Genomic DNA, 27,266 nt, shown 5'->3' with positions numbered 1-27,266 from the left:
AGACGGCGGCGGGGATTTGATGGTATACAGTGGTACTTTTTATTGTTGCCATTACTCTGACTATGCACAGCCCCTCATCTCCTTGACACTAATTGTTTTATCTTATTTAAGTTTACTTTTCTATTGTTTTAATATTTTATATGTAAACTGATGCAAACTGATTTTACAAGTCGATATAGAATTTGCAACACTTCAAAGGCATAATGATTCAGCCCTTAAACCTCGACTCCCGTTCAGCTCTCCGCCTTATTTCTTCCGTCTCAAAGACTGTTTAAAAAATAATGTTTTGTTGTTGGTTTGTTTTTTTTTGGTTTTTTTTGGAAATACTTAGGACCGACACATTCCTCGTTGACCTAGAGGAGACAGTACATTTAGTGTTTGCTCATCTACATTGTGAAGTGTTGAATTTGTCTTATCAAAACTTCTTGAACAAACCAATATTGTTTCTTAAATTTATTTATTTTTCAAGTTGTCTTGCTAATATAAAACTTCTACAAAAGGTATATCAAATAACAATAATGTCATAATCACATACGATTATTGGATATTTGAGCAAGAACTAAGCTTTTACTTTCATTTTATTTATATATTTTGTATAACTGTGGAACAAATTTACATAATAACCATATAAACAATCGGAGGTGTTCATTTATTCTCCCAAAAAGATTAAGCATCTTTCTGTCATATATGTTTTCCAAATGCTTTTTTTTAATAATAAAAAAGTTAACAAAATCTACCACATGATGTTCTCTTATGATGTTATTTAATCTGTCTCACGGGAATTCGACAGATCATCTGGTTTGAAAGAGACAATTTAGAGCATCCATGGGTAAATCAAGTCAAATGACTGTTTCTCAAGACTAGTACAAGAAAAATAAAAGCTTGCGTAGTTGACCAAACAATGCGTTAAATACCTTTGGTCAGTACTGTTGGTATGCTAACCATTTATCTCAACAGGGTCTATCTATAATTGGTCCTTGATGTCAAATGCATTTTGAAATTCCACGGTCCGAAAACATTTTCTTTAACAAACTAATCTTATCCAAAATACAAAATCGTAGAGTGCCATCTTACCTATCACTCTATCAGAAGTTAGTAATACCTCCTGGAAATGAACCTTAATTTTTCCAAGTAAATTACCCGATTACCGTGGCGAGAAGCACGGTGCGGTAAAATTGTAAAGGGAAATAATAAGTCGCAACTAACTAAGCAACTTAGAGTTGTCTAGCCTTTCAACCTCTATGACGCTACTCTTATGACGTCACGTACATGACTACGTACACATGGCGTAATATCAGTATTTATAGCATTGAGCTTTGTCATTTACCCAATCTTTATAAATGACAGCTTCGACTGATACTCCCATAATCGATCGGGAAGTCTATAAAATATTGAGGTAAAGTGAGTCTTGTTAAAGATTAAGTTTAAAGTGAGTTCTTTTAATGTATAGTGGATGTGGTAAACGAGGTTGACATGTTAGTTCATTGGTATTTTGAAGGAACTTTGAGCACATTGATGTTTAGTCTGCATCATGCGGAGGAAATGCGAAGTGCTTCTCGCAAGGATACGCCGAGGAAGTCGACCGGGCCGGCATAGTTGGGTATCGAACCCGCGTCCCTTCGAGTAAGTCAGACGCTAAATGTGGGCATATTGGAACAAGGGACAAGGTACTGGATGACACTGAAATGTTGTTTCGTTGGGGTTTACGCCATTTTCAGCACATCATATTCTATACATTGCGTCCAGTATATTTGGTGGAGGAAGAACCCTGGAAAAACTATCGACCCACGAGAAGCTATTGGCAAGCTTTCGCACATTGCGACGTTGGTCGCACCCGAGGCTCGATCCCATGCGTGTCTGAAATAATAAATTGTTAAAATAATAGCTAAATGATAAAGAGTTGAGGAGATGAACATAGTTTACGGAATATTATCAGACGAATTAATTTTGGTTCAAAGAAGCGAAGACAGAATGTCCATAACCGATAGCGATCATGCTCAATGAATGTGGTCAGAAAGGCGGGGGAAGGTGGAGAAGGGGTGAAGGAGAGAATAGGGTTGATTTTGTTTACAATATATTTTAGCTGACATTTAATCGATTTTACTTACATTTTCTCGAGTGAGGGTGAGGAGAACACGAGTTTCAGTTGATTCTGATACGTAGTGTCTCCTCTACACTCGCACAGCAGTAATGCACAGTAACTTTGATGAATGTCATTTTCCTGTTTAAGGCCAACGGTTTGCAGTCCTGTTTACTATGAAGCAAGGCTGAAGAAGCACCCAAACAAAGAGGCAATATCAGAATATCAGGCGGTAAGTACATATTAACCTATTACGTAAAATGATTTGTTATAGGGACCTTGTCTGCATTCAAGACATTTTTGATTTAAAAACGACAATCTAGGCTAAAGACTACACTCTTTTTATTTTCATTCGTTTGTTATTGCTTCACTATATACTGTTAATATTTTGTCTGTTGAACATCGAATTGCAGTTGTGGCGAAGAAAATTATTTTTTGTCTGACACTAGAATTAATAAAGGATTAGTGGTATTGCCTCCTTTATGCGTTGAGGATCGATGAATTAATATACTGACATTAAAAGTGGCTAAAGTGTGCATGATTTATAAAGTCATAAGTTGCGGATAAATGTCACAGGTGAAGCCGAGTAACATTCCATTTTATCAGTCAGCTGCATGTCTTTTTTCGAAGCATTGTATCGTATATATAATAAGATATAATATAATATAATATAATATAATATAATATAATATAATATAATGTAATGTAATATAATATAATATAATATAATATAATATAATATAATATAATATAATATAATATAATATAATATATAAACCTGTAATTCATAAATCTGTTTCCTTTTATGTAAGACTGTTTAGTCGTTTGTAGTCTCCTTCCTTTTTTCCTTCAATTTAATCCATGTTGGACACTGGAACTCTGGCTACTTGAAACGCTTATTCTGTTATTCTCCTTTTGGAAGAGATCCTTTTCCCAATAGTCATTTACGTTTATAACTTAACTATATCGTTGTAATCACATATACGGACTGAATAATACAGCAGTCGTCTCTTCTCTTTTAAATGAATTTTGTAAAAATTCTTTCATATGTACCACTTTGTTCTACACTGCGAATCTCGAAAAAAAAAAAAAGAATAAACTAAACTGACATTGAAAGAGAAGAACGTAGATACCAAAGATTTTTTAAAATGTCTTCTCAGTTTTAGGAGAGCTTGACGAATATTAAGCAATCTGCTCACTTAAATATTCATGCGCCTCTCCTATATCCAACATTTACTCTTGATATAGATGGGGTTTATCATGAATAAGAAGGGCCATAACTCATCTGGACATAGTGCAAGTACAGTTACTGTTCAGTGTGCATATCTTCTGATGAAGACAATAATGTACAAATTAATGAATCCGCCACTGAAAAATGAGAGGAGCTGCATTCATTAATTGCATCTAACATTATGTGCTGCAACTGAATCAGTCTAGAATGCATTCAAAGTATTTCTCACCTTTGTCAAAAGTGAAAAACATGTCTATATTTTACATGGAAGTTGTTAAAATCATTCCATTTTAGGTTCAGAGGTGACACATTAGCTCACCGAAGTGAATTTCGGTGAATGGACAAACATGTTTATATCTATCATTTTCAAGCTACCTTAAAAATCCTCTTTACATAAAACTTTCCTTTTGACATTATCTTTTCCAACACCACATACGAACTTATGGAAAAGTACATCTAACTCTTGAAGTTTGGTGTTATTTCTTAGGTAAACGTAGAAATAGGTGAGTAATCTTGGATAGGGCCAAGCTTTTCACAGCAACAACTTTTCCAAGCGGGGTATGTAATCTTTTTGACCACTGTAAAAGTAACGATTTAACTTCTCTAAATTTGCTTTCATAATTGTGCTCGACCACGTAATCCAACTCTATTGAGAATGTAATACCTAGATATGTGAAATAAGATGTATTTCAATGTAAATTATATTCTTGGCAGTATCTTGTGGTACTTCCCGTTATACTTCCTATTCATACCCATTTACATTCTTTCAATCTTTATACTGAGGCCTTGAAAATTTAGAATACTGGTAGATAAGATCTAGAGCTGACGTAAGAGATTCTACCCAGGGTGAAGGCGGTGTCATCTGCACACTGTGAAACTAGATTGTCTGTGGGGTTTTTTATTTGAATTCCTTTGATATTTTGATTAAATGGGCTAACATCTCTACGCATAAACGAAATATGTATGGAGATAGGGGTTCACCTTGTCTACATCCTCTCTTGATTTTAAACCATGGTGAGCATTGTCCATTTACAGTGACACAAGATTAGAAAGGTCTGTCTAAAATAGGACATGGATCCATACTTGAAAATCCTTGCTAAAATGTCACAAATTTAGACCTTTGTCAATGCAAGGCCACGCAACAGAATCGAATGTTTTCTCCAAATCTATTAATAGATGTACAGGTAGCTTGCTTTTTTTCGAGTAAACCATAAAGTCATAAAGAGTACGGATATTTTCTCCCATGTATCTGCATTAACGAAAGAGGTCTCCAGTTTCTTAAAAATCATTTTCGCTTATCCCCTTAAGCGAGACTATAATAGCGAGATTATTATGACACCTTCTTTCTAAGTTGATGATAGATCGCCAATATTAAAGGCAAAATTGATTGTTCTTACAAAATACTGACCAATATATCTGTAAAAAAAACTTAAAGAACTCGACTATCAATCCTTCGGATCCTGGACTTTTATTATTAAGCATGTTATAAAAACTTATTGCTTCTGAGATTGTAATGGGGCAATTCGGTATGAATGTCTATTAAAATTCAGTGAAGCTTAAAAATCAGTTGGCTTTGCATTGTGATACGAACGTAATTTCTGTTTCTGTTCAAATTTCAAGTTCATTTTGTGTACATGTTCCATCTTGTTTAGCTAAATTTGGCATCATCTTATTTGTATAGCTTCTGTTTTCCAAATTACAGAAATATTTTGAAACCCTGTTCCCATCTTCAATCCATTTTGCCCTGGATCTTACATTAACCCCTTCCATTTTTGTCACGAATTTCCACAGACTGGTTCTTCATCCTTCCCAATTCATGTAGATTATTTATATTGTTTTTTTCTTCTAAAGTATTAGTCACATTTGTAATTTGATCTTTCTGATGAGCTTGCGGTCTTTTTATACGAAGCATAAGAAATAGTTTTGCCTTTTATTTCTAACAAAAGTATTTAAAATGTAATTGGTCATTAATGGATAATGTAATATCAGAAGCTGTTGATGGTTCCAAGTTATAATTTGATGTGGAAGACATATTTGTTTTGGTACTCTTGAACGCAGTCCATAACAAGTGCTATGTATTCTAAATCTTTCAACAGAAAATGATTACATTTCCCAAATGTTCTGGGTTTTTCTGGGTTTTTTTTTTCTTTCGAAAAGCAAGAGTTAGTAGGATTAGAGAATGGACTGTTCTATAATCTGAATCTATAGAGGCATAATTTACCACTGTAAAAGGAGTTACTGAAATAAGGAAGACAAAACCTTGCCTGCCTGATGGGATTGTTCTTTCCCCAAGTGTATCGTTTTGAATGTATATTTGTATATTTCTTTCTCGCCAGGTATCAGTTAGTTAGATTATATTCAGCACCAACATCAATTACTGCATTTCTTGCTTAGGGTTATATAGTTATATATATATATATATATATATATATATATATATATATATATATATATATATATATATATATATATATATATATATATATATATATATATATATATAAAAACTTGATTCATAGCTTGATTGAAGTCCCCTGCAATATTTATATGTTGATGTGTTAAAAGTCCTCTATATCCTGCTTCACTTCAGTGTAGAAATTTGTTGTGTCAATATTAGAACGATAACTATTTATAAGTGTGTACCTGTAAATTTGAGTTACAATACCTAAACTATATTGTTTCCATTTACATCTACTTTTACTCTATGTATTGTAATACATTTGGAGTACGTGCATTTGGTTATAGCGCTCCGTTTAAAGGAATTCTTAGATTTGTGTGATTACTTGTCTGATTATTGGAATTCAGTGCAATGGAAATATTCTTTAGCCCGAAATAACTAGCCAATTACTAGGAGCAAACGTCATGGAGTGAAGTGTTAGTGAGTTTCCATGATGCCATAGTTCACTAGTAGTGAATTCAGGTCAAAACCGAATGAGTGTCCCTGTCGTACAATAGTCCCTATTAAAATCTAGTGGTGTACATTGCTGGTGTGACTGCAGTGGTAGTATTTACAGTAAGAAAACCGGTAAATTACACAAAGGAATAAATAAGAAGGCACTCGGCAGATACCGTTTATGTCGCCATGGTGGCAAATGTGATGCAGTTTTACTGTCGACATGTGCCTGGAAACCATGGATTGACTGACCTATGGTAGTGTAGTTAAAATAGTTCCCAGTGTTAGGGGATAGTTGTATAGTTTCTACGGCGTGAAAGGCTGACGGTACGAAACCTAACGAAGAGAAACCATGCAGATGTGCGGTTGATAGATATTTGGCAGGTTGTGAGATCTGTAGTCTTGCCTTGATTATAGTAAAATTTATGTATAGAACGGACAGGTGGGGCTTTCTAATTTGCAAATGAAGTTGTATGGAAGTCTTCGGAAATTTGGAGTAAACGTCTGACTTCTAGCGGTAATCGCACCAGTGTTTGACACCGCTCGGTCAAGCAAATACCCCTGGCGTGTAACAGTATGTTAAACTGAAAGTTATTGTTCAATACAAAAGCCGAATTGGATGCAAAAGAATTGAAGAGACATTCTTAACCCAATGTTGATGTAATATATGTTTTCCATCGTTTAATAAAATGTTTATCTTGTAATAAATATATTGAGTATTCCTTATTTTTGTTAAGGTAAATCAAAACACTCCTTCTTTTCACTGGGTCCTCCAACCCCTGGCAATTCATAGAGGCAATTCATAATGAGTCATTCATTGTTTTTATTGTAAAATTCTTTATATCTGACATCGATGAGTAAATTACGTCATGAATTTGCAGAGACATTCTTCTCCAAAACTGCAATAGTGAACGTTTAATTGTTAGACTTATGTGATATATAAAATGAAAGTCTTTATTGCGAGAGAGAGAGAGAGAGAGAGAGAGAGGGTAAACATAGCGACAGTTTATGTCTGAAAAAAAAGTAACACAAATTGTCAAAGGTCATACAAAACTGTCGAGAGAATTAGCTAAACGCTTCATAAATGTTTTTAACTGGTAAATGTGATTGTTTTTTAGCCGCGAAAATGTGTAACTCATATTGATGCAATCAAGATGATGCATTCTGTGTAGTCTGCTTCATTGTTGGTCGCATCTATTAGTGAAAAAGTAGTTGCTTTAAGATAAAAGACAGATACCCCCCCCCACCACCCTTGAATGCATCACAACTTCTTTACAACATAAAAACTTTCAATACAGTTTATTGTGTAATTTAATTGCTGATGCTTCAGCATATTTACAGCAGCCATCGAGATTTAACGGTGTGTGCTCCTTACTACTTAACTTGTTTACGATAAAAATATAAAATAGATCGTGACCTTTGAAAATTTTTACACATACCTTAAAACTCAAAGAAAACCATCAGGAAGCACAATCAGCGAATCGTCCGTCCCCATTATCAAAGACCTATTTGTAATTTACAACTATTTCCCAAAGCCTTATACTCGGTCATCACCCGAGCGATTCATGAAGGGATATAACAAATAAATTGATACCAACAGATTGAATAGTTATTTCGAACATATAAAGACTATGTAATATCACAATTCAACAATATGTAATACGCAACATTTTATCTACGTCGATCGATGAAATGCACTCTACATTCAACTGCTAAACATTCCAGCTGAAAATAATTAAAAAAATATATAAACACGACTTTTACATGGAGAGAATGTATAACATTTCAGTCCTTATTTTCAGGACGTCATGGGATTTCTTTTGTACTGGAATCAAAGGAAGACTGGGTAGAGAAGACAATAATTACTCCGTGACTTTTGAAATAGTTGAATCCATTATTTTCACGTTCTTTTAAAGGCATATCTTGAAAAATGTACTTTCTGCATGTAGATTTTCTTGGCCTCCTTCATTGAAATATATATTTTAAATACAGACCAAGTTCAAAAGTTAGATTTGCCATCTGTACCCATACAATTTCTTTCCATTTACTTATTATGCTTTTATTTACATACAAATATAGTTTTCCTTTTATAAATATATTGAGAACAAAAACAATACGAAAGCCAAAAAAGCGTAGGTTGTACATCAAATACCATTAACTTGCCCACGAAACAAACATAACAGTGACCCCCCCACACACAAAAATTAGCGTAACAAAATCAAATTAAATTTGTTTATAAGTTAGTACAATATTTCAACTTGTAACTCATATATATTTATATATGTTAAATACCATCGGATTTAAAGACCACAAATATGCAATAAAATTTTTGCGTACGAATTTTATAGACATCAACAGATTTTAATTTAACTATTTAAAGAATTCGCCAATTATTTAGATATACTACATCCTTATAATTAACAATATTTCAAGAAATGAAAGTTTAATGACCATGGCAGGCAAATATCGACTTTTTTTAAAATCCCGCTTGGGAAGCATTTGCGAAAAAAAAGCTGATCACTTTTCAGGCGTCGTTGTTATTGTTGCTGCAGAAGACGTTTACATTAGATATTGCATTTAGATCGGTTTCTCTGACATCCGGGTATCCACAATCATGAAATTACTGATCTTCGATGGGATAACTCGTATGGGCAAAGATAGGTCACATTTACGTTCTTTTCATGCTCCAGCGATTACAATAAGATTTTGCGCTGAGTACAATTCTTTTTCTGTCTGACTCCGTTTTACGCAAATTCATTTCACGCCATAGCGATTACGTGACGGTTTTTTGTGCATTTATATCAGCTTCTCTGACATCGTGAAATCTGATAGGTGTTTTCCTCTTGGTTGGTAGTACTTACCGTGGGCAAAAGTAGGTTAATATAGAGAACAGCTTTTGCATTTAGTTCAAGTCCTTGCACACTTTGTACAATCAGGACATTTGATGGATTGATTTGTACTAGGAATATTAAACACATTGTTACGGCTAAAGTGATCAACATCTCAAGCTCTAGTGAATATGCCAAGTCTGAGCCTGCGAAATGTGACATTCTGCAGAATTTTTATTTGTGGTTTGTTCTAAAATATAATTCTTCACCCTCAATCCTACACACCCGCCCACAAGCACATCCCACGCACCCCGCACAAAGAAAAACATAGTCTTGACCACAAATACAATTTTTCTATTAGCCCATTTTGACTAACAGTTCGGCTGCATGAATCAGGCAAAATATCCGCTATGCGTCAATTTCTCAACTTGTGGACCACTCCAGTGTCCTAAGTGGTTAGAGCGTCCTCCTCGGATGTGGGAAGTCGCGGGTTCGAACTCCGGCCGAGTCGTACCAAAGACTTATCAAATGATACTAGCAGCTGCCTCGCTTGGCCTTCGGCATTGAGAGGTTAGTGTTATAATTGGTCGGTCTAGTGTCAGGATAATGTAATTGGGTGAGACATGATGCTAAGTGTCTGCGGCATAATGCTCCAGATCTAGACATCACTATAAATTGACACATTGCAGACATCGTAACGTTATGAATAAAAGTGTTAAAGCTACGTTAGACACACACACACACACACACACACACACACACACACAATTTGTGTCCAAATACATTTTTACACACTTTGGACGATAACTTTTTAATTTGTATAATCTGAAAGAAAAGTGCCAGTGACGACATTTTCTAGAACAATTACCCGCCGACTTTTACAAATGAACATCGCTAAAAATAACCTACATTGAACGTAGCTAACCCGTCGACAATTGGAACATTCTGACATTTTCGCAGCTGAACGTGCAAAAACGTATTCCGAAAGGCTTTAATGTATCATTCCTGTTACAGGTGTTCAAGAAGTGGCCGTGGCAGCCTCCTAGAGAGAGTTTAGCACCATATGCTTCCAGACTTCAGGATGATACGAAGACCAAATTCAGCAATGTGACCACATATCGCGATGATTTCTTAGGACTTAAGGTATCATCACGTATACAGACCAACATGTGCATATATAAATGCACGTGCAATAAAACCTATTTATTCGATAACCAAGGGACTGGGCCATTCTGTTCATTACAAACAGGTGTTTGGTAATTTGAGACTAATATTAATTATCAGAACATTAATATGAAAATATATCTGCTATGAACTGTTGTCCGTCTAATCCAAGTCTCCGTTTTGACAGATGGTATTGTATATAAATGACTAGTAATGCAGAATGTGTGACTTTTGAATAGGAACACATGTTTAATGAAATGGAAAAGTCTAAGCACTGTTTTAAGACATATTTCATTATATACATATAACAACGACTTACGTGAATTTTATACAAATGTTGATTTGAAAGGATTCAAAAGAGACCACATGTTTTGGAACTGACTGAAATCGACTATTTGTAGTTTTAAAGTTTTATGGTTTTGTCCACATTTACAACATAAGTAAAAAAATTTATCCCCTAGCTTGTATACTATACTTAGATTATATAGTGCTTCTATTTTAGACGCACGAGAATACACTCTGACTGGGAATTTAGCGGTAGGATCAAAGAACAATTCTTTTATGTATATTATCTTGAAAAGTCATTGGACAAACGTTTTGTTGGTTTTGGCCCCCATGTGTGTGCGTGTTGTGGATGGTAGAGAATGCAAATATCACTCGAATAATATCCATTTATTTCAGCTTCAGAAGAAGCACAAGAAACACGGGAAAAGCCACGAGCTGGAAGATAAACAAACCCAAACTGAAGTGGGGTCGGATTGTAATAGCACCTACAACTTGGAATATTACCCTAAGGTACGTTAATACACAAGCGGTAATGAGATTGCGATAAGATATTAAAAGCATAAAATTTGTTTAAATTAACTGTTCCCAAAAATTAATATGTCAGCTGTGAAGGTATATACCGGAATGTTTGCTTTATAATATTTAACCTTTCAACTTTCACCATTCTTTTTAATTCTTTGATTTGGCTACATATAAAAGGCTTGGCTGATGGTGTTGGGAACGTGGTATACGACGCGATCTTATTACTGATCTTGATCAACAAGTTAGGCTTTGAGGGTATGGGTCGTCCGCGAGGTAAATAGTTTCGTCTGCGAGGTAAATAAACAGAGTGTCACAGGACAAAAAGACCCACTTCTAATTTGTTTCTCAAGGGTGGACATGTGCGACAAAACATCACAGGTAACAAAGTCACATTCTGTAATTATTACTATTAATGATTACAATTAAATGTACTGGTTTACATGAAAAGGTAAATTTTTGTTTAATATCTTAAGTCTATGGGTAAACTGTAAAACAAACATCTAGCATTGAAATCAGTAATGTTTATTTAAGGTTTCAGTTTGGCTGGAAAATTGTCAAACAAACATATAACATTGAGATTAATATCGTGAAAGTATTTTCCCAAACTATCATGAGACTGATATTTTCTTTGTTATGTTAATATCTCAACGAAGAACTTTATTTTATTTAAGTTGCTGCATATAGAGACCTGTAACATTACAAATTCAAACTGTGGCTTAATATCCCCTATCTTGGTCTCCTACAAGACTCTCGTAATAAAATTCAAATTGTGACACTGTGTCCTGTAAGTTTGTCTTTGACTTTGTGCCTGAGATAGAAGTCGGAGGAATAAGACAAAAAGTCTATTGTTTCTAAACATGCCATTACCTTTAAAACTCGTACGTCTATATTTGTTTGCTTTTTTTTGTTGTCTGAGAAGTGTGCAAGAAGTAGGCCCTACACACCCTGCCCGAGTCGTATCAACAACATAACATCCGGGCCAGACCAGAGCCGTCCTTTGAGTTCTTACCAGACCGTCTACAAGCAGCGTGACAAGCTTCAAACGGTGGAAGAGTCTGACAAAGATAAGGAAAAAGAAAAGAAAGAAGATAAAGTTGAGATAAAGAAAAAACAGGAAGAGGTTGGTTTTTGGTTTTTCCTGGTCAGTATGTATATATACACACACGTAGATAGGTTCATAAGGGTACAATAAATCTACTCGAATCCTGGCAATTTTCTCTTTAATAATAATAATAATAATAATAATAATGAGGACTTTGTATAGCGCCTAAACTTTAGAAGCTCTAAGCGCTTTACAACATTAGACAACACCTATAAGAGAAAAAAACATATAATGATATGATTACAAAAACAAACACCATGAAATTAGAAAACATTAAAAAACATGCTGAGAATATTTAAGGTAGGAAACATTATTAGGTCTTTAAGTTTGTTCTTGCAGTCGAAATAAGTGAGTTTTGAGAGCCCTCTTGAATGTGATCACTTTGTCTTTATGTCTAAGTTCAGTGGGCAATTCATTCGACGTTGCTGGGCCCTGGTATGCAAAAGAACGCTGTCCATATGACTTTGTTTTCATAGTGGGAATAATGAGTATACGATTGTCAGAAGAGGAGCCTAAGTATCTTGCTGGTGTGTACACATGGGTGAGGTCGGATAGGTATGTTGGACTAGAGTCCGACAGTGACACGTAGCACAGAGAACAAATCTAAGTATGATCCGAGCAGCTGTGTTTTGAACTTTTTGAAGTTTCTGGAGCAGATATTGAGATGAACCAGACAGAATTGAGTTACAATAGTCCAGTCTTGAATGTACTAATGAACACACAAGTGTTTTAATGGCATCCACTGAAAGATATTTGCGAACTGAGCTGATGCGTCTCAGCTCAAGATATGCAGCCTTGCATATGTTCATGACATGTTGGTGCAATGTGAGAGTACCGTCCAGAGTAACACCTCGGTTTCGTAATGATTGTGTGAATTTAATGTTGGCGTTGCTTATATTTATTGTTTGAGGTAAAGGATGTGAATGAGAAAGTCTTTGTGTTGTGATCAGAATGGCCTCAGTTTTATCATCATTCATTTGCAACTTGTTACATGTCATCCATGATTTCACATCAGAAATGCACCTCTGTACACCTTGGATGCTAGTATCAACTTCAGTTGGGTGGCTAGATTTATATATTTGGGTGTCATCAGCGTACAATTGGTGCGACACTGGATGATGATCTATGACATTTGAGAGTGGCTGAGTGTACAGAATAAAGAGAACAGGTCCAAGAAGAGACTCCTGTGGAACACCACAACATAGATCAACTGGGCTGGAGTGTATTCCATTTGCAGATACAATTTGTGTCCTGTTGACCAAGTAGGACTTGAACCACAGTAAGGCTGTATCATGAATGCCAAATACATGCTGGAGACGATGAAGTAATATATCATGGTCTATTGTGTCAAATGCTGCAGACAAGTCAAGGAGGGTGAGGACTGTAATCTTTCCGCTATCCAACGCAGATAGAACGTCATTAACTACTTTTAGAATAGTAGTTTCAGTACTGTGGCAAGGGCGATATGCAGATTGTACATTGCTAAAAAGACTGTTTGAATTTAGATGAGATACAAACTGGATAGAACAACCTTTTCTAAGATTTTTTATATGAACGGGAGATTAGAAACTGGCCGGTAGTTCTTTAAATCATTATGGTCTAGTGTTGGTTTCTTCAGCAGAGGCTTTACAAGGGCAGTTTTGAAAAATGATGGGAATTCCCCTGATGAGAGAGAGGTATTAATAACATCAGTTAGTGAAGGCAATACTGGATCTAAGCACTCAAGCAGCAGTGATGTTGGAATTGGATCAAGTTCTCATGACTTTGGTGCACTCTTCATCAGGATTGTACGTACGAAATCCATAGAGACAGGTTCAAATGCTGCTAATGGTTGCCGCTCAAATTCTGTATCCCAACTGTATGGTGACGAGCCAATTGAAATTGTGGTGTCAAGCTTATCTCTAATGGTTTGTACTTTGTCACCGAAGAAATCAGCAAACATGTCCGGAAGGTCGACTGGAGAGAAGGTAGTTGGAAGTGGTGTAGATTTGTTCCTTGACATTAGCTTGTTAGTAATCTCAAAGAGCTCTTTGCAGCTGGAACTTTCCATGATCTTAGTGGTGTAGTGGGCTGATTTCGCTGAATGGACTATATTTGTGACATTTTTCTTAGCGGCTTCATAAATTTTCTTATGAATAATGAGTCTGATAGAAAGCCAAAGCCTCTCAGCTTTACGGCGGTCTCATTTAGCAGTTCGAAGCTGGTCCCTAACACTGCTATACCATGGAGAACATTTTTAAATTGATACTCTGCACTTGGTAGCTGGGGCATGTTTGTCAAGCAATGAACGCAGGCAATTATCGAGTTGTTCTGCGGTAGGAGGTAAGCAAGTTGTTAAGATAGCTTGGATGTCCTGCATTAGTTTGGTTCTGTTTATCATACGGAGGTTTCTCTTAGTGGCAGATAAAGGTGGAGGGTTAGGGACTGATACGTCAAGATGGCATATAATGCAGAGGTGATCTGATGCAAGGTCATGGGATACCAGGGAGGACCGTAGAATGTTATCATCAGGTCTATGAAGAATCCAGTCTAAAATGTGACCATGTTTATGGATGGGTTGGTTAACTGACTGTTTCAGGTTAAAAACGTTAATGGAATATATGAACATGACAAGATTATTACTGCACTGACAAGCCATTTTCTAGCAACATCAAAGTTTGGAGTGAAGTTTAAAATGTATCAGCGTCCATGTATTAAATGTTAGCTCTATAATCTGGCTTGTATATTTGATTCTTAAGCAACTTAATCTCCCATGGGCGTCCGCACATAGGGGAAAGGGATGGGACACCTGTCCCCTCCACCCCCATCTCACATCTAAAGATGGCTTGGCCTACATCCGTAAAACTTAATAGCTGACCAGTACATGTTTGGCACCACACCCCCCAAAAGTAAATGTTGTAACCTCCTTTTTGTTATTTGATGTCCGTTGTCTAAAACATGTGCATACAAAAAAAAAAAAAAAAAAAAATAACCAGAAAAGTTCGTTCATCTCTGGTTAAGTGAAACGTCATATTCCCACACATTATTTTAGAGATACAATAACGTAATTTGTATTCACTTGTAAGGTTTGTCATCACTTATTCAAGGATAAAGACGATAATTATATTGCGAGTTTACAATATCATTAAAAACCTACCAGGCTTCATCAATGTTATGGAAGAGAAATAAAATTAGTAGGTATCCCGACATCATGTAGCTTATACAACACTATTGATATGTCTAGAAAACAATTTTTAGAATTGGCAAAAAAACGTATTTTTCCAACTTATTTAATAAAAATGTTACTGTTAAGAATATTTAGTTATTTTTAACCATTGCCTCTTCTTTCTGTTTCTTTCTCGTATCTAATGATGACGTTATTTTTTTAGGTAGGCTCATTTCAATCTTTCTTTGGTTTTATTATCTTTTAATTATATATATATATATATATATATATATATATATATATATATATATATATATATATATATATATATATATGAGAATATAGTTTCCAGAGTGTTTAGGCTGATGAGTAACCTAAAGTGATCTTTGAAGAAGTCGCATAAACAGTCTTATTTCTACTTATGTCAGGTGGAAACAAAGCCAGAACCACCAGAGTCACAAAAAGGTAAATGATGAACATTTTACTTTTGAATAATTACTCTCCGATTTGTAATGAAACGCTTTTCTATGGTTATAATTGACTTGTCGGTGGCATCAAGTTAATTACGTATTCCTTAGTCCCGATTAAATAACCAGTGACTTAATCTCGATTTAAAAACAAAACAAAACAACATATAAATGAAACTTTGCCACTTTTCATGCATTCATAGCTAGGGTTCAACATGGAACCCAAGAATAAGTTGAAACGAGATTCACTCATCCGAATTTGGAGAAACTTAAAGCCAGTAAATATAGGATCAGTTCTATCAACACTTTGGACTGTGAGAGCCCGTGCTCGTTGAAATCTTGCAGCTTCGGATATGCTCCAGCAACACAAATTCGTTCTTGAAATCGTAGTAAAACTTCGCTTGTTCCTTTTTTTTATTTTTCTTTTTCTTCTTTTTTTTTTGTTGAAAACCGATCACTTCTATTTAGGTATTATCGGTTTGCAAACTACAAGCAAGATTTAAATTCCCTCCAAAATGAGGAGCTTTGCAACGTGCAAAATAAAATAAAAAAATAAAAAATTAAAAAATTAAAAAAATAAAAAATAAAAAAAAGAATTACGCTTCTCCGAAAATGAAGATTTGACATGAGGTGCTCCAATAAACATCGGCAATTTTACGCTTTGCAAAACACATATTAACTTTTTTTTAAAGAATTGTGCTTAGTTTAAACTTACCTCCAAGATTAGTATTAGACTAACTTCAGTAAAAATAAAAAAGTAATGGTACTACGTGTTTGGAACTAATTTGTTGCTTTTAACATACAGACATGCATGACCTCAGAGTTGATCGGCGTAGGGATATTATCCAAAATCGGATGGTAAATCGCCAGGTAGAAGAGTCGCTTATTTAGCGACTATGGCGCAGAGTGAAATCGGTGTTTGAACAGAGGGTAGCTATTGCAAGCCAATAGGGAGATTATTCGCCCACATGTGGTCTTGACAATCACACTATTAAAGTATTGGGATTTTGATCCTGTTTAAGACTGGTATATTTTGGGTTCCCTATAAGAAGTATGGGCGAAATTCGTCGAATGGAATCAGCAAAAAAAGGAGGGACATTATGAGTTGGTTACCTATAGCATGCAGAGAGGTCTCCAATGACATGAACAAATTGGACTATGAGATTCCCTTCTGAATATCATATAGCCAGTGACTTTCGCAATATTAAAAAGAAAGGTTGGTCTAGTGGGTTCCAAGAAATATATAAGCTAATCGGAGAATAATTATATAAATCTTATGGACAAACACATAGTATTTCCACATATGAACTATCCGATCCCTTAAATATTGTTTATTTTGACCCTTTGTTTGGGATTTTGGTAGTTTAGTATCTGCTTTGAACCAGAGAATACCGGCTTTCGTAGAGCTGAATACTGAATTCGTTATCAGTATAATAAAAGGACAGAAATGTGGCGTCGATCCACATAACGATAGGGACGATCTTTTATAACTGTGGGGACAGTCTATTATATAAACATTCAGGCTTATTAAAGCCCATGCTGTACCTATTTATGTGTGAACCATTTTCTGGGCATCCGTTGTTTAGGGTCGACAGAGATCTTAAAAATAAGCTGGTAGAAATTCTTTGAGCTGATTTGGAGAAACAGGGGTTCCCTTATGGGCACTGGTATTTAAAGCCGGTACAGAGATATTACCTATGAAGTCCGCATACGGACTGTAAAGTCTTCTTTAAAATTTAATTTTATGTGGACCTCTGTTCTGAATTGATATCTAGGAATTTATTTGAACCAGAAGAAAGTAGATACTTTGTAGTATTACTTACAAAAATTCTCAAAGCATCATTTCGATGAAAATTTAATAAGTTGGTATATGTCAATGTGCTAAAAAAAGAAAGAGATATAAAATATTGAAGGCGTTAAAGTTAATAATTAAAAATGTTTACAGAAGAAAGAGTCGACGATTTTACATACTTTATTGTCGATTAATACATTAAAATTTCATTGGTTATTCTACATTTGAATAATAACTTGAAAATTATAAGGTATTTACATCATTTAGCAGCCACTTTATTTAGTTCAAAGCATGTTTTTTTTTTTATAAAAGCATTCATCTGTGCGTTTAGCGTTTGTTTTATTTATAAGTATACATTTGTGCTTTTGGAAACGTGCATTCTCGTCATCAAAATGAAATATTTATATTACATGTAGCAGGTTATAAGTTGAAACAAGTTAAGAATTTTTCGCCTTAAGAGAAGGTTTAGTCTATGTTTAAGATTCCTGAAGTGTCTTCAGATCTATTTATTATATAGGTTTTTAAAAAAATCTTACACAAAGGAGACTTGCTTTGTTCTAACTCATCACTTACACAAAGGAGGCTCGATGTGTCATAACTCATTAGTTACACAAAGGAGGCATGCTGTTTTATAACTCGTTGCTTACACAATGGATGTTTGCTTTTTTAGAACTGATTACTGATACATAAGCAAAGTCTTAATCATCAGATTATAACAGTTATCAATTGATTGTATTGCATTACTAACACACAATTATAGTAACCGTTTAATTGTACTACATTACTAATATATAAGCAATTATAGTTATCAATTGATTCTATTGCATTACTAATACATAAGCAATTATAGTTATCAATTGATTCTATTGCATTACTAATATATAAGTAATTATAGTAATCAATAAATTGTACTACATTACTAATACATAAGCAGTTATAGTTATCAATTGATTGTACTACATTACTAATACATAAGCAATTATAGTAATCAATTGATGGTACTACATTACTAATATATAAGCAATTATAGTTATCAATTGATTCTATTGCATTACTAATATATAAGTAATTATAGTAATCAATAAATTGTACTACATTACTAATACATAAGCAATTATAGTTATCAATTGATTGTACTACATTACTAATACATAAGCAATTATAGTATCAATTGATTGTACTACATTACTAATACATAAGCAATTATAGTAATCAATTGATTGTACTACATTACTAATACATAAGCAATTATAGTAATCAATTGATGGTACTACATTACTAATACATAAGCAATTATAGTAATCAATTGATTGTACTACATTACTAATACATAAGCAATTATAGTAATCAATTGATTGTACTACATTACTAATACATAAGCAATTATAGTAATCAATTGATGGTACTACATTACTAATACATAAGCAATTATAGTTATCAATTGATTCTATTGCATTACTAATATATAAGTAATTATAGTAATCAATAAATTGTACTACATTACTAATACATAAGCAATTATAGTTATCAATTGATTGTACTACATTACTAATACATAAGCAATTATAGTAATCAATTGATGGTACTACATTACTAATACATAAGCAATTATAGTAATCAATTGATTGTACTACATTACTAATACATAAGCAATTATAGTAATCAATTGATGGTACTACATTACTAATACATAAGCAATTATAGTAATCAATTGATTGTACTACATTACTAATACATAAGCAATTATAGTAATCAATTGATTGTACTACATTACTAATACATAAGCAATTATAGTAATCAATTGATGGTACTACATTACTAATACATAAGCAATTATAGTTATCAATTGATTCTATTGCATTACTAATATATAAGTAATTATAGTAATCAATAAATTGTACTACATTACTAATACATAAGCAATTATAGTTATCAATTGATTGTACTACATTACTAATACATAAGCAATTATAGTAATCAATTTATGGCACTACATTACTAATACATAAGCAATTATAGTTATCAATTGATTCTATTGCATTACTAATATATAAGTAATTATAGTAATCAATAAATTGTACTACATTACTAATACATAAGCAATTATAGTTATCAATTGATTGTACTACATTACTAATACATAAGCAATTATAGTAATCAATTTATGGCACTACATTACTAATACATAAGCAATTATAGTAATCAATAAATTGTACTACATTAATAATACATAAGCAGTTATAGTTATCAATTGATTATATTGCATTACTAATACATAGGTAGTTATAGTAATTAATTAATTTTACTACATTACTAATACATAAGCAATTATAGTAATCAATAAATTGTACTACATTAATAATACATAAGCAGTTATAGTTATCAATTGATTATATTGCATTACTAATACATAGGTAGTTATAGTAATTAATTAATTTTACTACATTACTAATACATAAGCAATTATAGTAATCAATAAATTGTACTACATTAATAATACATAAGCAGTTATAGTTATCAATTGATTATATTGCATTACTAATACATAGGTAGTTATAGTAATTAATTAATTTTACTACATTACTAATACATAAGCAATTATAGTAATCAATTGATTGTACTACATTACTAATACATAAGCAATTATAGTAATCAATTTATGGCACTACATTACTAATACATAAGCAATTATAGTAATCAATGGATTTTACTGCATTACTAATACATAAGCAATTATAGTAATTAATTAATTTTACTACATTACTAATACATAAGCAATTATAGTAATCAATAAATTGTACTACATTAATAATACATAAGCAGTTATAGTTATCAATTGATTATATTGCATTACTAATACATAGGTAGTTATAGTAATTAATTAATTTTACTACATTACTAATACATAAGCAATTATAGTAATCAATAAATTGTACTACATTACTAATACATAAGCAATTATAGTAATCAATTGATGGTACTACATTACTAATACATAAGCAATCATAGTAATCAATTTATTGTATTGCATTACTAATACATAAGCAATTATAGTAGTCAACTGATTGTACTACATTACTAATACATAAGCAATTATAGTAATCAATTGATGGTACTACATTACTAATACATAAGCAATTATAGTAATCAATTGATTGTACTACATTACTAATACATAAGCAATTATAGTAATCAATTGATGGTACTACATTACTAATACATAAGCAATTATAGTAATCAATTGATTGTACTACATTACTAATACATAAGCAATTATAGTAATCAATTGATGGTACTACATTACTAATACATAAGCAATTATAGTAATCAATTGATTGTACTACATTACTAATACATAAGCAATTATAGTAATCAATTGATTGTACTACATTACTAATACATAAGCAATTATAGTAATCAATTGATGGTACTACATTACTAATACATAAGCAATTATAGTTATCAATTGATTGTACTACATTACTAATACATAAGCAATTATAGTAATCAATTGATTGTACTACATTACTAATACATAAGCAATTATAGTAATCAATTGATGGTACTACATTACTAATACATAAGCAATTATAGTTATCAATTGATTGTACTGCGTTACTAATACATAAGCAATTATAGTAATCAATTGATTGTACTACATTACTAATACATAAGCAATTATAGTAATCAATTGATGGTACTACATTACTAATACATAAGCAATTATAGTTATCAATTGATTGTACTGCGTTACTAATACATAAGCAATTATAGTAATCAATTGATTGTACTACATTACTAATACATAAGCAATTATAGTAATCAATTGATTGTATTGCATTACTAATACATAAGTAATTATAGTAATCAATTAATTGTACTACATTGCTAATACATAAGCATTGATAGTAATCAATTGATTGTACTACATTGCTAATACATAAGCAAACCAGTCATCAGGTTGTTGTAGTTATCACTTAATGTATTACTTATACATAAGCAAAGCCAAAGTCACGAGATTATTGCAGTTATCACTTGATTACTTATTCATAAGCAAAGCTTAAGACAAGAGACCATAGTAATCGATTGTAATGCAACCGGACAAAATGGGAGTGGAGAAACCCGACCAAGTAAAATCCGACCCGACAGGGTTCCAAACAAAATAGCAGCATGTGCTGGAAAATCTAATAAATGTAGAATTACATACCTTGGCATAATTTGTTTTAAAATACGACAATTCTCTAAAAGGTATTGAAGACAATTCGTATCACTTTCCCTCTGAACAAATAATAGTTGATTGTGATTATGTAAGTAACAGTAGCCTTTAAAAGTGGTAAAGAAACATAAAAAAAACAGCCGAAACAATAAATATCTGATTTTTAAAAAAATAATCATCCAGATCATTCTTATTAATTGTGTCTCCGACAGTTGAATGGAATGACGGAACCATTAAACTATGTAAATATTTTTAGCATATGTTTTAAAGTTCTAAAAGTGATAGTTGATAATGATAGTATAATAAATGTTTAGTAAATACAATTATATGAATCACTCTGGGAGCTGCAAGGACGAACTCCGGTACTCCGGTAGACCGATAAATCAGCCCCTCACCCGTGATGATGTTGACTTTCGGGTTAGGGATTGATATCACCTATTCACTGAAAGCTGCAATTATTCGCAGCCACTTTTGTCTGCACACATCGGTGTACATTTTATACACTTACCGGTATTTCTCGTGGCTGTGGAGCTACTGTCGGCTGAAGGGTTCTTTTGGTGACATGTACACTATATTTTCGGAGTAAATTCTTTGTTTGGTGACTTGTAAATCCATGTGGAATAGCAAAACCATCTGTCCTGTGACCATTTTAAATTTTGCGCTAGATATGGCTGTTACCAATTACCAGTGTGTGTCTAAAGTGTATGCATGATTGTTCCGGAATGATTTGCATCCAGCGAAATTGCGTATTTTAATGAACAGGTGATATCATACCCACATATCGTCCATCATAAATCAGTACAGATTTTGAGGGATGATTTATCGGACTAGTACTCCGGTACTCAACATGTCCAGAGAGAACCAATACACAGTCACGGATCTCAAAAGATATTATTTAATGTAACAAGAAAGCGAGGAATCTGCTACATTAAGCTTTGCTGTACTTACTAAGTACACACATACACACACACACACACAATATAAATAAAAATTAAAAGTAATAAAAAAAACTAACATTTGATAATTGTTCATAAAAATATGTGAATAACTGACGAAATCAATGTAGATTGTTAATTTGCTCCAGACTTGGCAAATTTGAACAAGGTCATTCCAAGCTGGAAAGAATTATTATCTGTAATACCAGTACAAAAGATGCAGTTATGTGATTTTAAATCTATTAAAAAAGTTAGTAAAATAGAAGATTTCATCAGTTCATTATTTAAAGGAAAGTGGAATCAAATATACTGTCATTTATTGCAACAACCTTGTATGATTTTGGAAAGTCGTGAGAGACCACGCAAATATGTTAAACATTGGCGTTCCTAGTAAGTTTGTTAGACACATACTTGAAACTGATTTTTAGAATTAAAATGTGATGATTTAGTATGGTAACATCTCGGTATTCTTTTTTGGGTATTTACACTATGACTGAGTTACCAGTTAAACCTGGATTCATTACAGTTATTAAATTGTACATTTAACAATAATAATTTGAATTTGAAGTGCATGATTGATCTAAACGTCAATTACCTTATTTTGTGTGTATCAGTGCCCTCATAACAGATACACTAAGGTGACCAGATACAGTGTACAGCGTGCTCGTGTCCTTCCGCCTGTAGACGGAGTAGTTTCCGCAATTACGTTTTAGTCGTCTTCAGCAGACGCAGAAATAAACATTGATTTTAGCGCTGCTTGACCCATGGTCAAGATCATTTGAGGTGACACTGCAAAGTAATTAATAACAAAAGTTTTGCACCATTATCACAAAAACAAAAACTAAAGATTAAATTAAGTGAGGCTTAAATATTATATTTCAATGGCAGTAACAATCTCGACTTTCACGAAGTTTTTAATGACGTCAAACTAAATTTGAAGAAGGGAGAACATCATTAGGAAATTTTTTACCTGACGATCATTCTTTTAAAAGAACCTAATAAAGAAAGTCCGCTGCCCTTATGCGTCTAAGGATTCGTGTTACTAACAGTGATTGTAGTGAAAATAAGTGTTATTTCACGCGCCTCATTCATAACTGCGATATTCATGCGCACATCGGTTGATCAATAAGTAATTCGGTTCATGATTTATGTAGTTCACATCACAAAGGTTGGAATCTTAAGCAATTTATTTTGTTTTGCAGTTAAATATAGTGAATGTGGACTTTTAATTATCTGAAAGTATATAGTTATATTTATTTAAAAAAATATTGTCATAATAATTCCATCCTGATTGCTAGTTTGCGATTTGTTGGCACCATCAGAAATTCCGGATCATGACTCAACGTTGCGTGTCTCGTAATGATCCGGATATTCTGATGCTGACAACACGTGATTTAGCAATCGGGATCGCACTACAATCATAATAATATATCTTTATCTAACTGCTATAATCAGGTCATTATCATACCAGACAAGAAATTATCATTTAGGTTTCAATTTGGTACACATTCAGTTATAACCGAATTTAAGTTTTGAAGAAAAGAAAATCTTCATTTACAGTCAAACGACTTCAAAGACCAGTTTACACCACGCGAAATGTTCTTTATTTCTTCTAGTGACTTGTTATAGCTAAAAGCCTTTCTTCTGATACTCTTTGTTTTTATCGGGTAAAAAATACCAGTTGAGTGCTGCTTGGTTATAATTAATGTCTAATTCAGTCAGATTTAACTGTGCTTGGTCTAGTGAACTTACAATCAATCCACCATCATCTTACATAAAACCTTTTAGCCTAATTTAGATAGAAAAATTGAAACACATTGGTATGTTGATCATATTTGATTTCTTCTTTGATAGAAGGTATCAGCGCCATGACGTTTTGTCTTCTTCAGAACTGGTATTATTACAAATAAATAAGTATCGCACAAATGTATTGGCAAAATCTATATTACAGTCTAGACAACTCGATAGATATAATGCAAGTCAAGTCCTACTAAAAAAACTTCAAGAATGATCATGTAGTCAAAATAGTTCTATGCGACATCATGGTATATCACGTTGGAGCAGATCCCTAGAAAGAAACTTTCAAAGAGAAGGTCAGAAACAAACATATAAAGCAAATGCTCTCGTCGTTCAAGATATGATCGAATCTGTCTTCTTTGTGCCCGCTTTATGCAGCCGGTAACTGGTAGCCATAAGGATTCGCCCATATCTCTTATTCCGTTTTTTGTTGTTGTATCTAACTACAATCTGAGTCGAACACTAGCTACGAATACCCGTAAAATGGTTCGAATAAAAATAGGCACATTGAGGGTCCTGATAAGCCTAATTGTTTGCATTCTATCCATACAGGCTAGATGGATCAACTTCCATAGTATTTGTGTTGGTCCTGTATTATGTTGACTCTATAGGAACTAAGCAGAACCCAAACTAAAGGCCAAAGATGGGGGTCTGTGTCAAAATATCCAAGTAGCGGGTTTCATCATTCATATGTGAAAAGGTCATGTAGCTGCCCATAGGCCCTATTGAATTGATCCATATTTTTTTTAGGGAACCCGTTGGTTGACTTAAGTGTAAATCTTGCTAATGTCTTAGTAGATCCATGACTATGATATAGCCAAAAGGGGTTTAAATCAAAATCCGAGCAGGGATCCCATAGTCATATCACCGGTAATCTCTATGCAGGCTAACGTAACCAACCCATAAAGACCCTCATATTTCTCCGATTCGGCTCATACAATTTCCAGAACACTTCTAGGATTCAACATGGATATATACATACAAATACCCAGATGGGGCTCAAAATCAAATTATATTAAGAACGGGACACTAGGGTCCATACATGGACGAAAAAGATAATCTCCATTTGAGCTGTCTATAACTACCATCATTCAACTCCCTTCTCGAAACCCGTTAAATGAATTTGATTTAATGTTTTCTTTTGTTGAAGCACAGCAGAACGTTCCACTACAAATTCTCAAGGAGAGTTAAAATCCAGTTACTTTAAGTAGTGTTTTTACAGTTGCTACGCATAAGTGTACCCTTATTTCTTCCATTACGCTAGTAGAAGCTGGTCTTATTTAAGTTGTCACGTTCGGTCCATGTCTAATAATGACTAAAAACGGGTATGAAATGAAACAATACAAGATGACCTTTAGTGGAAAATGTAATGTTGAAAACATCTATAGGTTTAACATTATGGAACTCTCTGGGGACAAGGCGTGACATGTAATGCTAACAGGTTTAACAGACTCTTTGATTTACCAACACCGATTTATCTATTATAGTAACCAACATGCAATCTGGCGTGATCGTCATCAAATCATGTGCTATTCATTACATAACATATACGATCCAACACCACATATTTACTATCCAACACATTTTGTGGCGTGACCAACACTCGTTAAAGCACTATTCAGCATCCACACTATACTATCAACATATTGTTTATCTACTATCCAGTACCTCGTAAACTACTATCTAATATTCCACAGTTACTATCCAACACGTCATTTGGAGTGCCCAATACCCAGTTACACGTAGCTATTATCAAATACCCATCTATTTTCTATCCAGTAATCCACATTTACTATTCAGAGCTCCATATTTACCATTCCACAGGCCATTTGGAGTGACTTACACAATCTTAACTACTGACCGCATAGGGTAGGATGTAAAAGGAGTATAAAAAAGATATAAATCCCTTATGAACAAAAATAACTTACCTTTCAACCCCTCACAACTTACCTTGTACCCCTTATAAATAAAAGTAAAACCCCTTATCCCCCTATAACTTATCATCCCCTTATATTCGAAACTAACACCACTATCACCTTTTAATCCCTATCATCCGTTAGTGAAGTGCAAGTAGAGGAAAAAGTGTAGAAATATACAAACTGTACATGCATAGAAATATACTTATAACTATAACTGTCATACAGTGTAAAAGGGTAGGAATACTTGCGTATATATATATATAGCAGCAGGGAAGTTATACAGACCAGGCCGCCAGACCAAAATAAACCTTCCTACGAGAACTTTCTCCGTAGAAGCCTCAGAAAGCAAAAATAAGCCTTCCTACGAGAAATAATTTGCGTAAATTTGACCCAGAGTGCAATTTTTTGTGTGCAAATTCATTGATTTTGGACAAAGATTTGGGGGGGGGGGGTCGGCGAAGTTTGCGAAGATTGTGGCTGCAAGTCTCATGAATAAATTTGATCTAGACCGATTCGATATCTACTACGCGGATCATGAAGATTAATCGTAATAAAACCGTGCGGTATTGCCTGAGCGCGGCTGAAGAAATGTTTGAATTTATTTATGTCCATGTCACCGTTGCACCAAGTTTGATGAATATTTCTCAGCGTGTGAGTATCGACGCCATTGAACACCGATAAGATATTGCAATTGTCCCTAATTACCTTTGGAATTTGCGTATATCGCTGCGTCACGTAAATCACATCGGTGTTCTTGTGTCTGCCACGCGAGAATATCCTAGCCGGATTGGTCTGCTTATCCAGCATAACATCATCGAAAACAACAAGATTATTAACATCACCATCTAAATTTTCCACGGATGGAGCTTCATTGATATCCGTGATAAATT

The 27,266-nt window shown here is 33.6% G+C and overlaps 1 protein-coding gene across 1 annotated transcript in view; it reads left to right on the top strand.

Moving 5' to 3' along the window:
• The first annotated feature begins 1,282 nt into the window (after window positions 1–1,282).
• Window positions 1,283–27,266, top strand: part of LOC149795382 (uncharacterized) — a 60,622-nt gene continuing 34,638 nt past the window's right edge. The window contains exons 1-6 of the mRNA XM_089963787.1: window positions 1,283–1,396; window positions 2,231–2,312; window positions 10,047–10,175; window positions 10,878–10,991; window positions 11,923–12,123; window positions 15,679–15,715. Of these exons, the coding sequence (XP_089819913.1) occupies window positions 1,341–1,396; window positions 2,231–2,312; window positions 10,047–10,175; window positions 10,878–10,991; window positions 11,923–12,123; window positions 15,679–15,715 (619 nt within the window). The 5' untranslated portion in view covers window positions 1,283–1,340. The remainder of the gene's footprint in view (window positions 1,397–2,230; window positions 2,313–10,046; window positions 10,176–10,877; window positions 10,992–11,922; window positions 12,124–15,678; window positions 15,716–27,266) is intronic.

The sequence above is a fragment of the Sinohyriopsis cumingii genome, chromosome 7, assembly GCF_028554795.1.
Source record: "Sinohyriopsis cumingii isolate HCF-2022 chromosome 7, ASM2855479v2, whole genome shotgun sequence".
In the NCBI taxonomy this organism is placed as follows: Eukaryota; Metazoa; Mollusca; class Bivalvia; order Unionida; family Unionidae; genus Sinohyriopsis; species Sinohyriopsis cumingii.
This window is presented reverse-complemented; position numbering and strand designations above follow the sequence as displayed.